This window comes from Apus apus, chromosome 13 (assembly GCF_020740795.1).
Source record: "Apus apus isolate bApuApu2 chromosome 13, bApuApu2.pri.cur, whole genome shotgun sequence".
In the NCBI taxonomy this organism is placed as follows: domain Eukaryota; kingdom Metazoa; phylum Chordata; class Aves; order Apodiformes; family Apodidae; genus Apus; species Apus apus.
In genome coordinates, this window is record NC_067294.1 from 5,703,497 (window position 1) to 5,723,277 (window position 19,781).

A 19,781-nucleotide genomic window follows, 5' to 3' on the forward strand; every position below is an offset into this window, starting at 1 on the left:
CGAGAGATGCCAGCCTGAGTCCCTGTCCCCAGTGCCCTCTGGAGGATAGTCACAAGATTTTTGTCATTTGCATTTTTCCAGGAAAGCTGGTCCAGATCCCAAAGAGTGACATCGAGCCCTGGGGAAGGGGAGAGGGGGGCTGTAGGGCAGTGCTGGCAGCACATGGATTTGGGCTGTCTAGATCCAGCACCCACCTCTCTGGGGACCAGCTCTGTGAGGCCCTTGTCAGCTCGGGGAGACAAGTGCCAGCAGAGGTGAGGTTCAGGCATCTGGGAAAAGCTAAAGGGCACACAAGAATCTGCAGTGGAGCTGATGGAGCTGGGCCAGGGTGTTGCTCTCTGCAGGTAGGTTGTACCAATGTGACCTGACCCACTGAAACAATCTGCTCATGGTGGGGGTTCAGAGGACAAGGCAGGGCTTGGTTTCTCAGAGTCCGTGCCTTCACCATAGGAGGAGGAGGTGATGGGGTGGTGATCTCCTCTGCAAACCTGCTCCATCTGTGATAGCTGGTAGCAGCCTAGTCCTGGAGACCTCCCAGGCCTCCCTTCCCCAGCCCTCCTGCTTCCAGGAGATGGCATCACTCGATCACAGATATCAGGTCCGAGCCCCAGGGAGCAGCACATGCCCTCTCCTCTGCATCTGCTTGGTTTCCACCAGGAATCTCAGGTCTGGAGTACTAAAAGGAGCTCTCCAGGCTGGGTTTGGTGCTGGGGATCTCTAGGATGGATGATGGAGGTACTGTCACCTCCTCTCATCCAGCTGTGGACCCCTGAGGGCTCTGGAAGCCCCTGACCAGCTCATCCATGGGACCCCAGTGTGGGCATCCTGAGGCACTGAGGGTTCCCAGCAGCACCCTTCAGCCCAAGTCAAGCATCTGGGATGCTCCTGGGGAAGCCCATGGAGGGGAGTCCCGTGGAGGACTCCTCACCTGACTCTTCCCCAGCATAAACTTTGCCAACCATAATCCTCACCAGCAACAAAACAGGCTAAAGAGAAGGAAAAGAGGGAAGTGCTCATGGGTGCATCTTTATGGCCCAATTGCCTTTCTCTGCTCCTTCACCTCATGCCAAGGGACGTCATGGCACGGCTGCTAGAGGCACCTGGTGATGCTGCACCCGCCCAAGCCCTTCACCAGCTGCAGGAGGTGCTGGGTACTGCCCCGGGATCCCTGGACACCCCAGTCCCCAGGAGCTGCCTGAGCTCTTGGCCTCAGCTTCATGAGCTGGGAAAAGGGCAAAGGGGGGCCCAGGCTGCCCATCAGTGAAACAACCAGTAGCAGGAATAACCCCAGAATCCCCTGTCCTTGAAATGCAACCACGTCTGGGGTGGGACCCAGCAGCCACCTGTGTCCCTCTGCACCCCCCACCATCTGCTCAGGAGGGGATTTTCTTCTTTTTTCCCCCACTCCCTGAACCAGTGCTTCTTTGTTGGTGGGATGAGGAGGAAGAAGAAGGCCTTGGCTCTCTTATTTAAACAAAGCTGTGGCTGTGCTGAGATCTTGGGGGAAAAAACAAAAACAAAAACAAACACAGGATGGATGGGGCTGTGTGGTGCAGAAATCAAACTGCTCTGTGGTGTGAGCTGGGATTGCCACTGGCTGGGACGGCCATGACAGTCACCTTTGTCACCAGGGAGGGAGCCAGGACAAGGCTGGGCGAGGGGATGGGAATGCTGGGGACACAGGGAGGTTGCTGCAAATCACTCACCTCTCATGGTACCTCTGGCCATGCTGGGTCTCTGGAGGCAGAGCTGGGTTGATGCCAGCTCTGGGGGTACTTTCCATTGCTGGGGTTTTACTCTGCTCCCTTTTTGCAAACCAGATTCCTTCCTTCTTATTGTTATGATCACATCTTGGCTCCCACCTCCATGCAAGGAATGGGTGTGGCACAGGGGCATCCATGTTATGTTTTCATCCAGTTTTAGCCAGAATTCGTGGCTGGAGCAATGGGATTGCACCCAAGACTGACACTTGATAACACTGGTGGGAATGGCCACAGCCAGGAGGGCTGTGGGGGGAGTATGGCAGAGGTCTCACAAAGTCCACCTCAAGCAAACAGATGACAGCACTGCTGTGGGGGCTTGGGGACATGCCAGTCCCTCCAAGAACATGAGAGAGCTCAGGATGCCGTGGGAAGGGAGGGGGGGCTGGCGTGGCAGTGAGAAATGGTTGTGAATCAATTGCATTGAGCTCCCTGAGTCCTGGTTTTGTTACAATTTTCCTTTTAATATCAAGATGCTGTTTCTCACACTGGAAACACTCCCCAGGTTCATATCAGGAAAAAGGCTCTGAAAGTCTGTTTTTTCCCCTCCACCCAATTTCATTTTTAAATCTCTTTTTTTCCCTGGTGTTTTGTTTGTTGTTGTTTTTTCTCGTTTCTTATTGTAAAAATTCCAGGCTGCTTCTCTCCCAGGAGGAACATTTCCAGCAGAGGAAGGGGCTGGTGAAGACAAGAAGGGCAGAGGTGGCCTTGGGGAGGTGACAAAACGCCCACCCAGAGCCTCTGGGGGGCTGTGCTTTGGTTTGAGGAGAAAAAGGCTGCCTGCAAAAGATGACAGTGACTAAGTGATGGTGGCCAGTGCAGCCAGAGTGTGACACTGGTGGAGAGGGGGTGTCAGTGGGGAGGAGGCTGCTGCTGATGGGGGTTTCTGGCCTGGGTGTCACAGAGCTGGTCCTTGGTCCCTCATCCCCCTCTGGAGTGGAGGTGTGTCTAGTGTGATGGGTGACAAGAGAATGGTCTCCCACCTTGCAGTCAGACAGGGCTTCACAAGGATCCTGTTTCTGGTTGGTTTTCCCTCTTAAATACTTATATGTTTTTGTTTCTTTAAGAGGGAAATCAGACAAGAAACTCTTCTTGCTGAAGGGTCATGAGCTCCTTGGAGCCATGTCAGAGAGCAGGAACTCCCCACTGGGTCCATGGTGGGGACATCTTGCCTGCATACAGCTGGCTCTGTCTGTCCTGCTCTCCAGGGCCGGGCTGAGGTTTGCTCTCAGGGTTGGAGGGGTGGGTTTGCCTCCACATGGAATAACTGCAGAGATACCCAGAGCCTTCCCTCCCAATAGCCCCCTTTTTCTAATCAGGTGGGTGCTGCTGCTGGGCACAGGAAATCATCACCCCAGAGCAAGGGTTTGGTGTCCCCCCAAATGGGGGCAGTGGCACTGGCAGTCACAGCCTGGCTTGTCCCCTGCTCTCAGCCAGGCTTTAGTCCAAGGGCTCTGCCCAAGGCACTCTGCTCCCGGGGTATGGGTGGCTGCAGGGATGGGTGGGCTCCCTTGGGGCATCCTTGTGGGTGACACCAACGACCGGGACACTGCCCAAAGCTGCCTGCTGCAAAGGGACTGTGGCTGATGACATGTGGAAAGCCATGGGGTGATGACAGCAGAGGGGATGCGGGGGTCTCTGGTGCTCCCCAGAGTCACCCGCTCCCTCGGCCCCTCTGCAGCCAGGGTGGGAGGTTTGAATTCACCCCCCCACGTCCCCGCCGGGGGGTTCCTGCACTTTGAAATGCAAACCTGCCTTTCAATGCAAATGCTGCGAGAGGTTGGGCCCAATAAAAGCCTGTGGGCAGGGAGGTGCCTGGCCCCGGGACACAGCTCCCCGAGGTGCCCAGGTGAGCGCAGGAGGGGCGGCCACCTCCCCTCCCCGAGCCAAGCCCGGCCGGCGGCCCCGCAGCTCCCCGCAGCATGTGCACCCAGCCGGCCGGGGAAGATGTATGTAGGTTATCTTTTGGATAAGGACACCAACATGTATCCCAGCCCCGTCCGGCATCCCAGCCTCAACCTCAACCCCCAGAATTATGTGCCGGGGCCGCCCCAATATTCGGACTTCGCCAGTTACCACCATGTGCCGGGGATTAACAACGACCCGCACCACGGGCAGCCCGCGGCAGCCTGGGGCTCTCCCTACACCCCAGCCAAGGAGGACTGGCATTCCTACGGGACCGCCGCTGCACCTTCCACCGCCAGCCCGGGGCAGTTTGGATTCAGCCCCCCAGATTTTAACTCCATCCAGCCGCCAGGCTCTGGACTCCTGCCTCCCCCCATCAGCAGCTCTGTCCCCCAGCTCTCCCCGAACGCCCAGAGACGCACCCCGTACGAGTGGATGAGGCGCAGCATTCCCAGCACCAGCAGCAGCGGTAAGGAAACCCCCCCAGCCTTGCACTCTGCCCCTTCCTCCCCGCAGAGGATTCCCGGGCTGGAAAACCTGCAGGGCCGGATCCTGTTCCTGGCCAGGGGACTGCCAGGAGGGACAACACGCTTGGCCTTCCTGGTCCCCAAAGAACAAGGGGACCCCATGGCCAAGGTGGCGGGGACTGAAGATGGATAGGGAGGGTACTGGTGTTGCTAGCAGCTGGGGTAATATGGCTGGAAGGTCATTTTTCCCGGCTGGTCTCTGCCCCTGCACCCCTGCTTTCTCCTGCCACCACTGGGCAAGACAGGCAGAGCCAGAGACCCCCGGGGCGCTGCCACCCTGAGGGGTGATGGACGGGGTGTGTGCGGGGCTGCAGCCACGAGCTGTGTGCAGCTGTGTGTGAGAGACTGTGTACGGGGGGTGCACGTGTGTGTGCAAGGTGCCTTCTGCTGCCTTCGTGTGGGGAGGGTGTATGTACGTGCAGGGAAGGAGCCGTATATGTCTGTATGAGGAGGGAAGGTGCTGCATGTGCTGTGTGTATGTGTGCAGTGTCCATTTAGTGCGTGTGAGGCACCGTGTGAGCGTGCAAGGTACCCTAAGCAGTACGTGTGTATGGGGCTTGCTGTATAGACAGTGTCAGTGAGTGTGTGCAGGGGATTCTGTGTAGGTGATGTGTGCGTGCAAGGTGCTGCATGTGCAGGATGCTGCAAGGTGGTGTGTGTGTGTGCAGGGTGTGCAAGGCGCACGGGTGCTGTGTGCGAGGTGCAATGTGTGTATGCAAGGTGAGTGTGCAAGGTGTGGTGCCACGGGGAGGGTGCCTGTGGGTGCCCCATGTGCAGGGCATGTGTGTGCCTTGCAGCACACGTGTGCCGTGCACTGGGTGAGCAGGTGCCCCCCCTCCCGTGCATACCACCGGCCCGGCCACCCAGCAGCCATGCTGACCTGGGGTCCTGTCCTCCTGTCCCAGTGTCCCCGAGGTCTTGTCCCTGCTGAACTCCTGACCTGAGGGTTGGGGGAAGCGTCTGGGCGACCCCAGCCCCTGTCCTCGCTGGGCGGGGGGCCCTGCTGCCCACTTCAAAGGCGGTGGGCAGGTCCCCTTGGGGCCAGCCCAAATTGACAAGGGCTTTGCTTTGTCATGGAGATGGTGGCCGGCTCCTTTGGCAGCGAGGTGAGGTGCTGGGCCCTTTGTCCTGCCCTGCCCGCATCCTTTCATCTTCCCCTCCAGGCTGCCATTGCTGCCAGCCCAGCCTGGACCCCTCCTGCCCGCAGGGACCCTCTGCCCGGACCTGCCACCCCTCTCCCTCTTTCAGCCATGAGATCAGCAGAGCACTGCTGGGACAAAACTCACTACAGGAGTGATTCTGGGAATCTCTCTGCAAATTTTTTATTACTGCTGCTCCATATCCCTGGCATCAGGGCCAGGACTCCCTGTTTGCAGAATGTCCTGAATTTCAGGCTTGTTTCTGGCTCCCTGCTGTCCCCACATAGGGCTGGCCAAGACCCTCATGCAAGGGACTAGTGCAGAAGTGCCTGGAGTCTTCCAGCATGGAAAAATAACTCCATGTGTTTGCTGGATCCGTGTGGCAGGGAAGGGGATGGGGTCCCAGCAGGATCAGTGGTTGTGGTGGAAGAGGCAGAATATCCTGGTAAATGGCAAAAAACCAGCTTCAGTCTGAAAAGTGGAGGGGAGAGGGAGGCTGGTATTTCCTGGCCCATTTTTAGGACTGAATGTACCTATGCAGGAAAAAAAGCTTTCCCCCCATGCCCAGTGATGAAGACCCAAATGTGTTCCAGGGCTGGGAGCTTCCCTCTGCAGAAGGGGGATGTGATCCTGCAGCCTCCCCATGCAGCTGGGACCAAGTCACTTCTGCAGGTTTTGTGGATCTGAAAGTTTCGGTTCTTCAGAGGAGAAAAGTGGGAGGGGAAATTAATGAGGGGAGAAAGACATGAGCACACCCCTCCTCTGGATCAAGGGCAGGGTTCTACACCCAGCAGTGGGGCTGAGATAAAACGGGGGCTTGAAAGTGCCTCTGATTGAGTTAGATGACAATTGAGTTGATTGAATTCTGGAAAAATATCATTAGTTGCTTAGTTTGTATCTCTTAGATTAAATACATACAAAGGGACAAATAAATCAGCCTTGTTCCCCTTGCACTCAGAGGAGGAGCTGCCCTGGCCCAGTCCCAGCAATGCAGGGATGGGTGCTGGGCTAAAAGCCCCTTTCTTGTGATGTTTCCCCAGGCTGGATGATCCGTGGGGTTCCTTTATGAGGCACTTTTAGATTGAGGATTTGTTCTTGTGTCTCTGTTGGGTCCAAGCCCAGCACTGCTGGTGCTGAGCAGCTGCAGGATTCAGCAGCAGTGGGCCCATGTGCTGGGGACACAGCCCGTGTCTTCTAGGGCTGCCTTTTGAATAGAAAAAAAGAACCTTTCTCCATTCAGCATGAATGGCAGCAGGGGAGAGATGGGTTTGGCATAGATAAGGGTGAAATCCTTAGATGAATTGTTTTATTGAAATCAATAAGCTGGACTTTAATCAGTCTGGATTGATTAACTACTCATCCCACAGCGGTGGGAGCAGGAAGGGAATACATGGGCTTTTGTTGGTTTTTTTTTTGCTATAAATATAAACAGTTTCATTGCAAATGCTGTAAATCATAACACTTCCGAGGGCTGTAAATTAAGGTTCCCTCTCTGACTTGCCTTGTATAAACAGCTCTTGGTCATAGTTGGAAAGCTTTTGGGAAAGAGCTGCCCGGTGTTAAGAGAAAACGTTACACAGGGAATTTGTGTTGGGAGGTTCTGCAAATGGGTCCCAGAGCCCAAGAAAAATCGGTGAGAAATCTCCCAGTGACTCATTGCAGAGTCAGGCTTTGAAGAGGGGATTATTTTATGTAGCTGTTGCTAAATACATGCATGCTTCACCTGTGTTGCTTACCCAGCTTGCAGCAGCAGGGATTGCAAAGCCGGAGGGCTGGACACTGGAAATCAGGAGTTAAAGGGATCCAAGCTAGAAGATGTCCCCAGGCTTCATTTCTCTCTCCGATGTCACCTCTTTTTCTGCTCATAAAGTCTTCATGAGCAGCGTGTCAGAGCCTCATGCTTCCTCTTTATTCACAATTATTCGCAAACTTCCCTGTGAATTGCACCCTGGCTCTATAAAAAGCTCAAGAAGGTGGCTGGAAACAGTGGCTGGCTGAACTCTGAAATTCCCCCTCTGCTCGTTAGGTATGCAAATCCTCAGGTACTGCCTCAGGTCTGGCTTTTAGGTCACTAATCAAGCTGGGACTTCAGTGCTAAATATTGCAAGTGAAAGTGCCACTGGGGCATCCCTTGGGGAGGCGAATGTACTTGGGACTTTGTGTGGTAGGTTTTGGGGTGATGGAGAGCAAATAGTGATGCTCCAAGCATGGACAAGCAGTGATCTGCTGGATGTGTGGTTTTCCATCCCAGTTTTCACTATTTCCAGCTCAGTTTTCCAGGTCTATTTGTTCAACCCTAGTGAGGTCCATGAATGCTGGAGGAAAGAGTGAGAACCTCATTAATGAGACAGAGAAATGTTTTCCATGGACAGATGAGGTTCATGTCATGCATGGTACATTTTGGGGTGATGGTGGTGGCTGGAGGATAGTGTGTTTCCCCAGTCAGTCCCTGCATGGGGGGGCTCCTCTTTAGGACATGGTTGCTCGCCATGAAACCCTTTGCTCCCCTGGGTTGCTCAGTGTATGTATGCATCAGGCCCCATTGGTCTTCTCCCTTTGAATTATTAACCCACAGCCTTCTCCTGGCCCCAGCTGGGATTTGTTGACCACTCAGCCTGCTGGCCAAGGTACAAGCCTTTCAAACTTTCCTAGAATTGACTTTCCTTGAGCAAAAAGGGCTTCCCTGGAGCTCTGTTGGTACCTACGTGATGGGCTTGGCTGCCTAATACCCTGGGATTAGCAGAGGGACACTCTAAACCTCTGGCCAATGGCAGATGTTTCCCACAGGGGACCCCTCAAGGACACCCACTCCAGTGCTGTTAGCTTTGTGATCAACTGGATAAGGGTCGGGATCCTTCCCCTGTGCTGCCCCTCGAGATGGATGGGCTGAGCCTTCATGGGGATGGGAAGGGGGAGAGGAGTCCTGGTGCCCAGCCAGCACCACCACTGCCTTGCTCTCTGTGCCACGGTGTAAGGGTGATGCTCTAGAGGGGCAGTTTCCAGCCCACACGTGCTGGCCAGCCCACGTGTCACCCCAGCACTCCTCATCCTCCTGTGCTGCCGTGGTCTTTGCCCGGGCACAGGAGCCTGCCTGGCAGCGCTCGGCTCGGCGCTCGTAAAACCAGGGGAGCAACTGAAGGAATCTGCCAGTTGCCAAAATAAAGGAGTGAATCACTGCAGGGCTGGGAAATGCTTGCCCCAGCACCCAGCCTCAGGCTGCTGCCCCTGGCGTTGAACATTTCCTGCCATGTTGCTCCATGGCTGAGAACACAAGGCTGTGATGGGGAACCACCAGCTTGCTGCCACCACTGGCAACCTGCTCCGCATCCCCTTGGGGTTTGCACCTCCTGGGAGGAAGATGAGGCTTGCAGAAGGGGTGCCTCCACCCCATGTGTGTGGGTGTGGATGCAGATCTGGTTCCATCCTGCTGTGCTGGCAGTGTGGAGCCCAGCCAGGACCAGCCTGTACTCTTGAATGCCGGTCTGTGCTCTCCTGATCCAGTTCTTCACTGTGTGTTTCTGCCCCTTCCCAGCATCCAGGCTTCCCTGTGTGGCTGTGCCATATACTGAGCCCTCTTGGCTCTGCCAGTCCCATAACCCCTGGGCGAGCTACCCCTGGCCACATATGCTCACTTACAGCAAAGCTCTGTGCTTCCCAACAAAGCCCCACAGCTTTGGCACCAGGAAGGAACCCCCAGGTCAGATCAGAGTCAGGCAAACAGCCATGCAAGGAGCTAGCCTTGCTCCAGACAGGGGGGTGACTGGGCTCCTCAGAGGAGCCCTCCATGCATGTAAGCACAGATGAGTCCTGCCTTCAGCCCAGCAGCTGGGAAATGCTCATTTCTCCAACCTGGAGCAGAGCTGGGGGAGCCTTGGCAGGGTCCACTGAGTGAGGATTCATCCATCATCCCCTTCTCCCCACAGTACGGAGACATTAAATCATGTACGGGGGTCGTGGTTCCTCTCCCCCTTTTTTTTACATCTGGCAGTTGTCTAATTCTGAGGCCCTTTAGCAGAGGAATGATCTCCAGCAGGGATCTCGGGAAGGATTGCCCTCCGGAGGCAATCGGTGGTGGTGATGAAGGAAGCCACATGGCTCTGGTCCTTTGCCCCACGTTGTTCATCCCATCCATCATCCCTCTGCTTCCTGCGGCAGAGGAAAAATAGCTGACAATATTGAAGCATGAACGGGAAGGGGAAGGCTTGTGAAAACCCTGACCTGCTGGTTCCCAGCACTCAGTGAGGGTGGGGGACTCGGGTTTATCCCCCCCTCTCCAGCCACAGAGGAGTCTGTGTGCTTTGGAGCAGCTGCTGGAGCTGGAGGGGAAAGGCAGAGAACAAGGGAGTGTGGGAGAGGTGGGGGCAGACAGGGGTCATTGGGGGGCTCAGCACAGACTGGTGCAGACTTTGGGGTTCCCAATTCCAGTAGGTTTGGGGGCAGAGACTGAGCTGGGCTGTCTGCCCCCAGCATTGGCATCACTGCTGTGCAGCACGGCTGCCTCAGCAGAGGGAGCGTTGGCCCCTCTGCACTGAGCAGCTGGAGCACATCTGGCTGCCAGATGGGGTGACCACAGTCAGCCTGAAGGCTTCTGCATATTAGCAGCCGACATCAGCCCTCCACCCGGCCCGGGCTCTCTGTCCTGAGATACCATTCTGCAGGGTGCTCCCTCTTTGCAGGCTGGGGGGATTCCCCCCATAGGGCTGTAGGAGGAAGCCCCTCTGGGAGTCTCACCAGTGATCAGAGCCCACAGTGCCGACCCTGGGACTCCACACTGCTTTGGAGTTACTTCTGTGCCTCAGTTTCTCCACCTGTAGCATTGTCTAAGCTATGCCAGGGCTGGGGGGAAGTTTTCCTTGATGCTTTTTCCCTGGGGAGGAATGGCAAATCCTGATAGAGCACTGATTCTTCTGGGATGAGAGTTTTACCCTCTTTGCAAGCAGCTGCTGCTCCTCTGGAATGAAGCAGCTTTATCATGGAGTGAAAGCACCCCCCGGGGAGCACAGCCCTGCTCCCCAGCTTGCTGCATTTTATCTCCAGTGCAGACAAGTTCTTTCCCTGGTGCTCGCTGGTGATGGGACTTCCACACCCGATGTTTTTCAGCAGTAAAATATTGTAGTTCCACCAGATGGGGTGAAAAGGCAGCCGGTACAGACAGGCGGGCAGGCGATGCTCGGTGGAGCCAGCAAGGTGAGCCCACGCCGGGTGGCTCCAGGAGCACCTTACCCAGACTTTTAGTGCCAGCGATGCGAGGAGCCGGTGCCCCCCGCCCCCCGCCAGCACCTCCCGCACGAAGCAGCGTTCGCGGCGCCCCTGTCCCCGGGCTCGGGGACCTCTCCGGTGGGGCGGGACAGCGGGCACCGCGCTGGGCTCCCATCCCGGCGGCTCCGGCGATCGGAGCCCTGATGGCTGAGCAGCCGCTTCCTGCCCAGCCAAGGTTTGTGGCTGCTGCAATTTGGAGCTGCTCTGACTTGTGAAACGGTGACCTTTAGAAAAGTGAGCAGGTTGACGCTCCTCGCTGCTGGCAGCCACGCTGCTCCTGCTGCAGCTGGGAGAGATGTGTCCTGCAGATAGGGATGCTCCATTCAGAGCTGCCCTGACCCCCTCTTAGCTGGGTTCCTTTGTGGAACTAGGGAAAAGACAAGTTCCAGAACACCACGAAGCAGCTCTGGCTCCTTCAATACTTTCCACCTCCTCCCAGGGTACCATTGCAACCCCAGTCTCTTTCCTTCCTGGCTTGATCCAGCCCCTTCCCAGTGCTTCCTAAAGCTGCTTGACACCAGTCTCAAAATACCCCATCACCCTGTAGCCCATGTGTTGGGGTGTTTAGGGGACTGTTCTTTATTGAAAGCCATCCTTTGTGCAGGACAGGGCTGAAGAGGGTGAATTATCCCCTCCCTGGCAGCCTCCGCTGTGGCCAGGAGTGTGCAGAGTATGGGATGGTGGGCACAGGGATCTGGTTTGATTTTTCTTTCCCCTGCCAGGCTCCTGACCCAGTTCAGGGCAGGAGCTCCAGCATCCCCTGCCATAGGGAGCAGATCTGGGCTGGGGTCAGGACCCTGTCCCCCTGCATGTGTGTAAGTGCGTGTGCATGCACGCTCAGGAGCGTGTCCTTTGGGGTTTGCACAGCACATTAAAGCTATTCCCTTATCTAATCACAGCTCAGGTGAGTGCTATTAGGGTTATACATTAACTGTGGTAACGATACCCTCTCCCCATGCAGCCAAAGGCCCTGCCTTGATCCCAAAGCTGAAGCCATTCCCACTGGCCCCACAAATGGCTCCATTTGGCTGCCTGAGAGTTTCCTTTGCCTGCTCTTCTGGGGACAAGCAAAAGGGACTCTAAATGCATGGCATGGTTGGAAGGGGCTAGCAGCTGTGCCAGGAAGCATCACCAGCATCCTCTTTGCTCCTGGGCACCCTGTCCATGGCACCCCATGTAGCAGCAGCAGCAGCAGCAGCAGCAGGTCTGGGCTGTCCTGGTCCCCAGACAGCCCAATCCTCCTCCTATGGGCTTCCCTGGAAATGTGGGAACAGCTTCATCCCTCTGCTCAGCTGTGCTCCCCACTGTAGCTCAGGGGTTTCCCCAGAGGTACAAGGGCTCTGTAAGGAGCTGGGCTGGCTCATCCCAAATTTCCTCTTTCCTTTCACAGAGCTATAAAAAGTCTCCAGGAGAGAGTTAAGTGTAACCCAGCATTCACATTCAAGGTAGCTGAATTATTCATTGTCAATAGTATTTCTTGCAAATCCTTTTCCTTGTGAATCACCCACATTACATTCCTGAATTCAGCAAACATCCCCAAAACCCTCAATTAGTCGAGATGAAGAGTTTTCCATCTCTGGCTTGGTCGTGAGCCCTCTGCTTTGGGAATTTTCTACCTGATTTTGGGCAGTGAGATGCTCAGTTCACAGGGTGCTGGCTCACCAGCACAGCCGGGTATTTGCCAGACCTGAGGCAGAGCAGAGGCTTCTTCAAGGATGAACAGTGAAGAGGGAATAACAAAGAACAAGCAGTGATGGATCTATTTACAGCTGCAGCAGGAAATAATAATTCCTGCTGAAATTCATGGCATATGTGGTATTCACAAACCGCCTCGTTTCTTTATTATTTAATATTTTGTTCCCTCTATCTGTCAATCCCTTTGCTTTCCAGCTGTTTTTTCTCCAAGCAGTGGTATTCAAATAGCAATATTGCAAATAAGATAATTTTAAGGTCATTATCTCTTCAGAAAGGTTTTTGCTTTCAAATCAAAAGAAGAAAAAAAACAACCACAAGATAAATGTTTATGAGAAAGAAAAAAGAAAAAAAAAATAGGAGTCTTTGAGCCTGGAGCAGACAGAGGAAGCCTGGTTTCTCATGGAGCTGTTAAACCCTGCACAATTCTCTGCCTCTGGTTTATTCTGTAACTTCCCAGGAATTGTGTCAGCAAATTCAGCACAGGTCCCTCCTGGGCCAGGATGTCCTTCTCATGCCCATGAACTCTTCAGCTCCAGGGTGGCAAGAGGAGGGAGGGATTCTATGGGAAGGGCAGGGACCCCATGGGAAGAACAAAGACCCTCCTAGGAAGGGCAGAGATCCCACAAAAAAGGCAGGGACCTCTTGGGAAGAACAAGGGGAGAGCGTGGGCTCCTGCCTGGGCTGGGTGCCCCCAACCCCACACAGTGTTGTGATCGGATTTGTTTCAATGGTCCATGTGTGCCAAGAGGAGAGAAACACACAGTGATGCTGCCATAGACCCCTTGTGCTTTGAATCCCTCTGTTTCAGCCATGTGTCTCAGACAGCTCCATACATATCTTGCTCAATCAAATTACCTTTTTTACCCTGTTTTTCCATGCAGAATCTCCTGGTGTGGCCAGAGGCAGGTTTGCTCTTGGCACTGGTGAGGAGAGATTAGGTTTTTGTTTCCAAACAGTCCCAGGACGAGCTGGGCTCCTGCTCTCTAAAGCAATGACTGAATTCATAATATCCTCAAATATGAGTTAGTGGCTAATTTCCAGCTCTGGTGCTGGGACATTTGGTTTCCATTCTTGGCCAGGTGGTGCTGGGCTTCCCTCAGCCATCCTGGATGGTCCCTGGCATCATCCCACTCACATTGTGCTGAGCCCATGCCAACACCTACTTCAAGGAGAACACTGAGAGTGACATAGTCATGGACATGAGGGGATAACTTGAATTGCAGGGCTGCTGCTTTTGTGCCTGGGAGCACCAGGGTTAAGTCCAATCAGGGCCAGATGCCCTCATGCCCACCTCAGCCCACCACTCCTTTGCATTTATCTCTATCTTGGGAGAGTCCCCACCTCCTTGCAATGGGGAAGCAGGAGAGAGACACCCTTAAAAATAAAACTGAGTTGGTTGAACAACAGCTTTACAGCCTGGGGTGTGGGGTTTTGTTCCATGGAGGTTCTCTAGTGTCTGATTAAGGTTGAGTCCACTCTCAAGTCTCTGAAGCACAATTTTTCTGCACCAGCCAACCACCTCTAGGATGGTCAGAATTAATATCATCGCTGACACTTTTCAGTGTCCACCCCATTTGGCCCAAATGGGCTGATGTGTGAAGGACTTGTTAGGGGGAACGGATTAACAGGATGGCAGGCACACAAAGATCCCCTTTCCTGGAGGAAGCAGGCTGCAAGTGAGGATGTATGGGCTGCTGGGTCACTAGAAATCCCTCCTTGCATATCTGCAGTGGTGAGGCACAGTATCTTGTCCATGCTGGTGCACGCCAACCCCAGGGAAATCCATGGAGCTGTTCAGGGCTTATTGCTTCCCTTTCCCATGGCAGCACCCCTATCAGCAGCAGAAATTCAGGAGGAGATGGGCAAATGTGTCTACCAGACAGAAAAATGGCCAGGTTTCCAGTCAAAAAGACAGTGGCTGCTGGGCTGAAAGCACAGCTCCATCCCTCCCAGTGCCCTGGAACAGGATTTTATTTCGGGTGGAGAAGCAAATACAGCTGTGTTTATTCCCCACCCGTGGGCTCTTCTGCAGAGAAGAACACCAGTCACAAAACTGCTAGGCATGGGTGTCCTCCCTCAAAGTGCCACCCACACCCCCATGGCCACAGCCCAGGCAGAGCTCAAGCTGTTGGCCCCTTGTGGGGGGTGTGTGTTAATGAAGGAGCTAAAAGAGAAGACAAGTGGGCTGGTTTTGGCCTTATTTTTGTGCTAGAAAGCCACAGGTGCCGTTTGCAGTCCATCTTCTCAGGATGCCTCTGAATCCCTCCTGCCTTTTGCACCAAGCAATTTTTCCAAAGCCAAGGTACTTTCCAACACAGAGGAAAACCCTTGTGCTACCCAGGATGGGAATTAAATCATGACTCTATTTGCACTGGTCCCCAGGGCATTGCCATGCTTCTTCTGAGCTCTCCATGGGTGCCTGTGTAGCTCCACGCCCTCAGTGATGCTCCCACCGCTCCCTTCAGTCCCCTCTCAGCTCACTCATGCTCTACTCTCTCTGCCAGGCAAGACCAGGACGAAAGACAAGTACCGGGTGGTGTACACAGACCACCAGCGCCTGGAGCTGGAGAAGGAGTTTCACTACAGCCGCTACATCACCATCCGCCGCAAGGCCGAGCTGGCTGGTGCCCTTGGGCTCACTGAAAGGCAGGTCAGTGCTGCAGTTCCCCAGGAAAACCACGTCCTGGATGGAGATAGGGCTGGGGAGCTGCTGGGCTGCAGGCCAAGAAGGCAATGGTTGTCCCACCTTGCTCCACAGAGCTCCCTTCTCTTCCAAACTCAGCAATGCCTGAGGGTTGTCATCTTTGGCTGCATCCATCCCCATCTCTCCATCACCACCTTTATCTTTCCGCAGGTGAAAATCTGGTTTCAAAATCGAAGGGCAAAGGAGAGGAAGGTGAACAAGAAGAAGATGCAGCAGCAGAGCCAGCCCACCAGCACCACCACTCCCACCCCACCGGCTGTCGGCACCCCGGGGCCCATTGGAGGCCTCTGCACCAGCAGTGCCCCCAACCTCGTCTCCTCATCTCCACTGACAATCAAGGAGGAATTCATGCCTTAAACCCCTCACCAGCTACAGACACCAAGAGATAAGCACTATGCAGCAGAGCCCAGCCGGTCCTCGTGCTCTGAAGCGTGACAGCCCCTTCCCAAAGACACGATGGTCCTCGGATGAACCAACGGGGTGGCCAGCAGGGCTGGATGAGGTGGCACTGGGACCTTCCCAAGGGGCTGGTGGGCTTGGTCCTACATAAAAACCATAGGTTAGGTAGTATTGCTGTCCTGTAGGAAACACTCTGGTCTGGTCTCTAGTATTTGTAGCCCAAAGCAAGAGCCTAATGTCAGCAGAAGGAAAGGGGGGGTGGTCGATGATGGTTTTACTATGGTGCTTCAAGAGGAGCTGGTAGGACACTTCCTTTATGGTCCTCCTGGCAATCCAGCTGCCTTTTGGGGCAGTTTGAACAGAACTGAACTAGAAAAAAGACCTGGTTGGACTCAAAGCAAAAAGAAAATTCCACTGAGTTGGTCTCCTGGATCTGACATGCTGGGAAGAAAGGTGCCAGAGGCAGAGCAAGTTGCACTGTGGGAGCCGGGCAGGACTCTCAGCTGTGGGACCCAAGCGGGGACTCATTCAAGCCACAGTGATGGTGGCAAGCTGGAGCACAACCTTGGCAAGAGTCACCACATTTCCCCACCCATGTCCCCCATTCACCTGGTAGCACCTGCTCCTGAGCCCCCAGCTTTGCCCCTGCAGCCACCAGGAGCCACACAGAGACACATGGGGTGCTGCTCCAAGGGAGCGCTGCTGCCATGGGCACCAGAGCTGCTGCCAGGGTGGGCAGAGGCTGTGTTAGGCAGAGGAAGGCTGACACATGCCCTGGCTTTAGGAGAGAGAGAGATGGTCTTTAGAAAGACAGAGAAATGTTTTTTTCTTATTTTCTTCAAAACCCAAAGGACTCCAGGTTTGTTCCCCCTGTCTCCCCCCTCCTCTGTGCACTGCATCACCTCTCACTCGCTGTGTGCCCTAGGCCAGTAACTAATACCCCTCTTTACCACAGCTGAAATATCCCTTCATCCTGCTGAGCCCTGACCAGTGCATTGCCCCAGGTTAACTTACAGCCCAGCTTCAGCTGCTCCAAAGACCAGTAGGGCTCAGCTGGGACACAGGAGGGTCTACAGCTCCTGCTTGGGTGCTCCTGGGCTGCAGATTCCCAACACCAAGATAGGGATGAAGGAGTCCAAGCCTTGCTTGGCCTTTCCCAGCACTGTCTCCCCAAGCTCCAGGAGGGTGGAGCAGCAATGTCCCCTGCTGCTTGCAGAGCACCCAACCGAGCCCCCACATGGCACCCAGCACCGCTTGTGCATCTCATCCCTTGGCCACCCTGTCCACTGCCAGCATCCTACTGCTCCCAGCCCCTTCTGGCCCAGGAAACAAGGTGTCCAGGCACATTGTGGCTTTTACAGGATGGTCCCTGCCATCTCACTGCACCCACCACCCTGCTCCAGCCCTCACAGGGTTCGGGTCTCCCTCCCATGGGGACCACTGACACCTCCCTCAGCCACCACTGCCAGCTGAGCTGGGTGGCGAGGACGAATGTTTGCCTTGGCTGGGGATGTTGGCTCAGGTTTCGTGTATATAAGGCAGAACTGGTTTTTCCTTTTTATTTTTTAGGCATCGGTGAAAATAAAAAACGAGCAGGAATCCCGGGTTTGTTGCTCCCTCCTCCCACCCCACGGTGCTGTGGCAGGGGACAGATGCCAGCTCCAGGGTCACAGCAGTGCTGATGCCCCCGGGCTCAGCCTGGGTTGTGAGGAGATAATAATGGAAAAGAGTCCAGATGGATGTCTCGAGGCAGCAGCCTTGTTCCTCTAGGGTGTGCCCATCCTGCAGGGGCATTGCTGGCAGCGACACGGTCACATCCCATCCCTTTGCCACCACGGGTGCTGGCCGTGCCAGGCGACATGGAGGCTGCTAACTCACAGCCCTGGGGGCAGCCGGGGAAAGGGTGAGGCTGGGTTTGGGCTGGCAGAGGCCAAAGAACAAGGCCAGTTGCCCACGGACGTGGCCACCTCCCATTGGCGACTCCCGGCCTCTAATCTCGTTTTATGGCTGTTGACGGGCTGAATATCCTCCTTGTCCAAGAAGAGCAAACAGAGAACGAGGATGTGAGATAGTGCCTGGGACAGCTGGCATGGGTGCCCAACACTGTCTCCATCCCGGCCACGTTCCCCTCATCCTGCAGGGCACTGAGCAAGGGGCTGCCCTCAGATCCCTGCCCGAAATGGCTCCTCCAGCTCCATTGTTGCCTGGGAAGAGGTGGAGACGTGTGCCAAGGTGCCCAGGAAGGGCAGGTGGCTGTGGAGGGACACCAGATGCAGGATAAAGTCCTTGTGGGTGGAGGACATGGAGGAACTAGGACAGGATGAGGTGGCATTGCAGAGAGGGATAGAGCAAAGGGATTTTTCCTGATCTTGCAACAGCAGCTGCACCTACTGCTGCACCGTGGTGACCCTGTGCTCCCTGGCATGGTGCCTGGGCTGCCCCGAGGCATGAGACCACCATCTCCTGCACCCCTGCAAGGGGATGGGAGTACCAGGAGCTAAAATAGGCTGGGAGAGGCAAGGGCAACAGAGCTGGTGCCTTATGGGAAAAGGGACTGGATGGGCCACTTGCCCAAAGAGTGTGGCTGGACAGGGGAAACTGGGGTCCACTTCTGCAAGGAGACTGCAGCATGGTCCCTGTGCAGGGGCTTACTTCTCCACATGCAGCCTCCTCCCTCGCTGGGGTTCACAGGCCTGTGACATCCCATTTTGTCATTGCCACATGGGGACTGGCCAGGGGGGTCCTGCCCAGGCAGGGAATGGGGCAGTGGCAGCCCAGCCCTGGGCATTGCCATTGCCTGCAAGGTCTTGCTCAAGGGGGAAGCTTGAAGGGGAACAGAGTCCTGGGGGGGATGAAAAGCCCATCTCCCAAATTCATCTGCTGTGTTGGGGTGCCTGTGGGCGGGTGAGGGGCTGGGCTGAAGGGAAGATGCTCCACCGCCCTCCCGGGGAGGCCACGGGTGCCGTTGACAGGATGAAATTCCAACTGATACCCTAATCTGGCGCCTGCCTGTTTGCACAGCCGGGTAAAAGTCCAGCGAGCTGTGGGCTGTGCCCTTGGGTCCCTGCCTCCCTGTGTGCACAGGGAGCCGGCGCTGGCGGGAAGAGGCAATAAATGCACCCACACGCCCAGCCACCCCTTCCCCCAACACACACACACACGCCCCTTGGCCAGGTGACGAAACGCATCTGCTGCCTCCCCACTCCCGTGTCCTCCCCTGACTCCCTCCAGCCAACACTTGGGTGAGCCCTGTGGGGTCCCTCCCATGCCAGAAAAGGGGATGGTGGACCCTATTTCCCCACCAGCTTTGCGACCTTTGGGCCAAACCTCTTGGACACATGTCACCTTGACGGGGACACATGTCACCTTGACGGTTGCACCCCCAGCAGGTGGCAGGTGCTCGGTTTTAGCACCTGCAGCAGCTGCTTCCTGAGCCACATGGTCCCACATGGAGCCTGGTCCTTTTGGGGACAACCCCGCAGGCGAGGGACTCTGGGGACCGTTCCCATCAAGCCCCCGCGCTTGCTTCCTGTTTCCTTCCCCTGTGCTTCCCACCGGCTCCCCCCCCACCCATCTGCACCCTTCCTCAGAGAAATCTTGAAATAATCTTCATCAAAATAAGGCTCCACACACCAGGTGGCCAAGAACGCCACGGGCCGCCAGCAGCCTCCGGCGTGGCGCGCTTCCCAGCGCTGACTAACCGGAGTGCCACTGCCTGCCTCGTGTCTCGCGAGCGGATCTGGGCACCGTCCCATCTCCCTCTCAGCCACCTCCTCCCCTCTTCCTGGCCAGAACACGGGTGGGCTGCCCGAGCAGGGTGTTTCCCCAGTGTCTGCGCTGCCATCTCTGCTCCCAGCGCTGGCAGGGAACGTGGGCTGTGCCGGTGCCGCCGGGCACCGCGCTGGGACAGAGGGACACGTGCTGGCTGCCCCGCAGCCCTGCCACCCTGCTGCGCCCTGCTGCAGCCCGTGGGAAGGGAAGGGGTTTCTCCGTGTGCCAGGGGTGTCTCTGGGGTGGGGTGGGAGGAGGCAAAGCTGATTAGAAAACTCTTGCAAGCTTCATGTGTGCTCCTTGGTGCCCTTGGGACAGTTGATGGGGACAGGTGGGCAAACGCCTCTGCCTGAGCTCTCCTGTGGTTTCTGGGGTCCCTGGGTTGCACTGCTCCTCATGGAACACCTTTCTGTCTCCTATTGTGGGTGCTGTTCCATGAAATGGGCCTCTTGCAGGCTCCATGGCAATGCCAGACTCAAGCCAGCTCTGCAATGAGATGCTGGAGCACTCCAGATGCCCAGGGTGGGATGTCTACTCCCAGGAGATGGAGACCTGATAGTTGTCCCAGAGCAGCACCAGCAAAAACAGCAAAGGGAACCCCAGACACAGAGCATCCTACTAG

At 55.7% G+C, this 19,781-nt stretch overlaps 1 protein-coding gene across 1 annotated transcript; it reads left to right on the forward strand.

Moving 5' to 3' along the window:
• Nucleotides 1-3,707: 3,707 nt before the first annotated feature.
• CDX1 (caudal type homeobox 1) lies at nt 3,708-15,346 on the forward strand. The gene is made up of 3 exons (XM_051631258.1): nt 3,708-4,134; nt 14,790-14,935; nt 15,140-15,346. The coding sequence occupies exons 1-3, from the start codon at nt 3,708-3,710 to the stop codon at nt 15,344-15,346; spliced, it is 780 nt and encodes a 259-aa protein (XP_051487218.1).
• Nucleotides 15,347-19,781: the final 4,435 nt, after the last annotated feature.

Bases quoted from the DNA above. Each gene is read 5' to 3' on its own strand.
- CDX1 (XM_051631258.1), top strand. From the start codon at position 3,708: ATGTATGTAGGTTATCTTTTGGATAAGGACACCAACATGTATCCCAGC. The intron at 4,135-14,789 runs GTAAGGAAACCC...TCTCTCTGCCAG, and splicing joins TCCCAGCACCAGCAGCAGCG to GCAAGACCAGGACGAAAGAC. The intron at 14,936-15,139 runs GTCAGTGCTGCA...ATCTTTCCGCAG, and splicing joins TTGGGCTCACTGAAAGGCAG to GTGAAAATCTGGTTTCAAAA.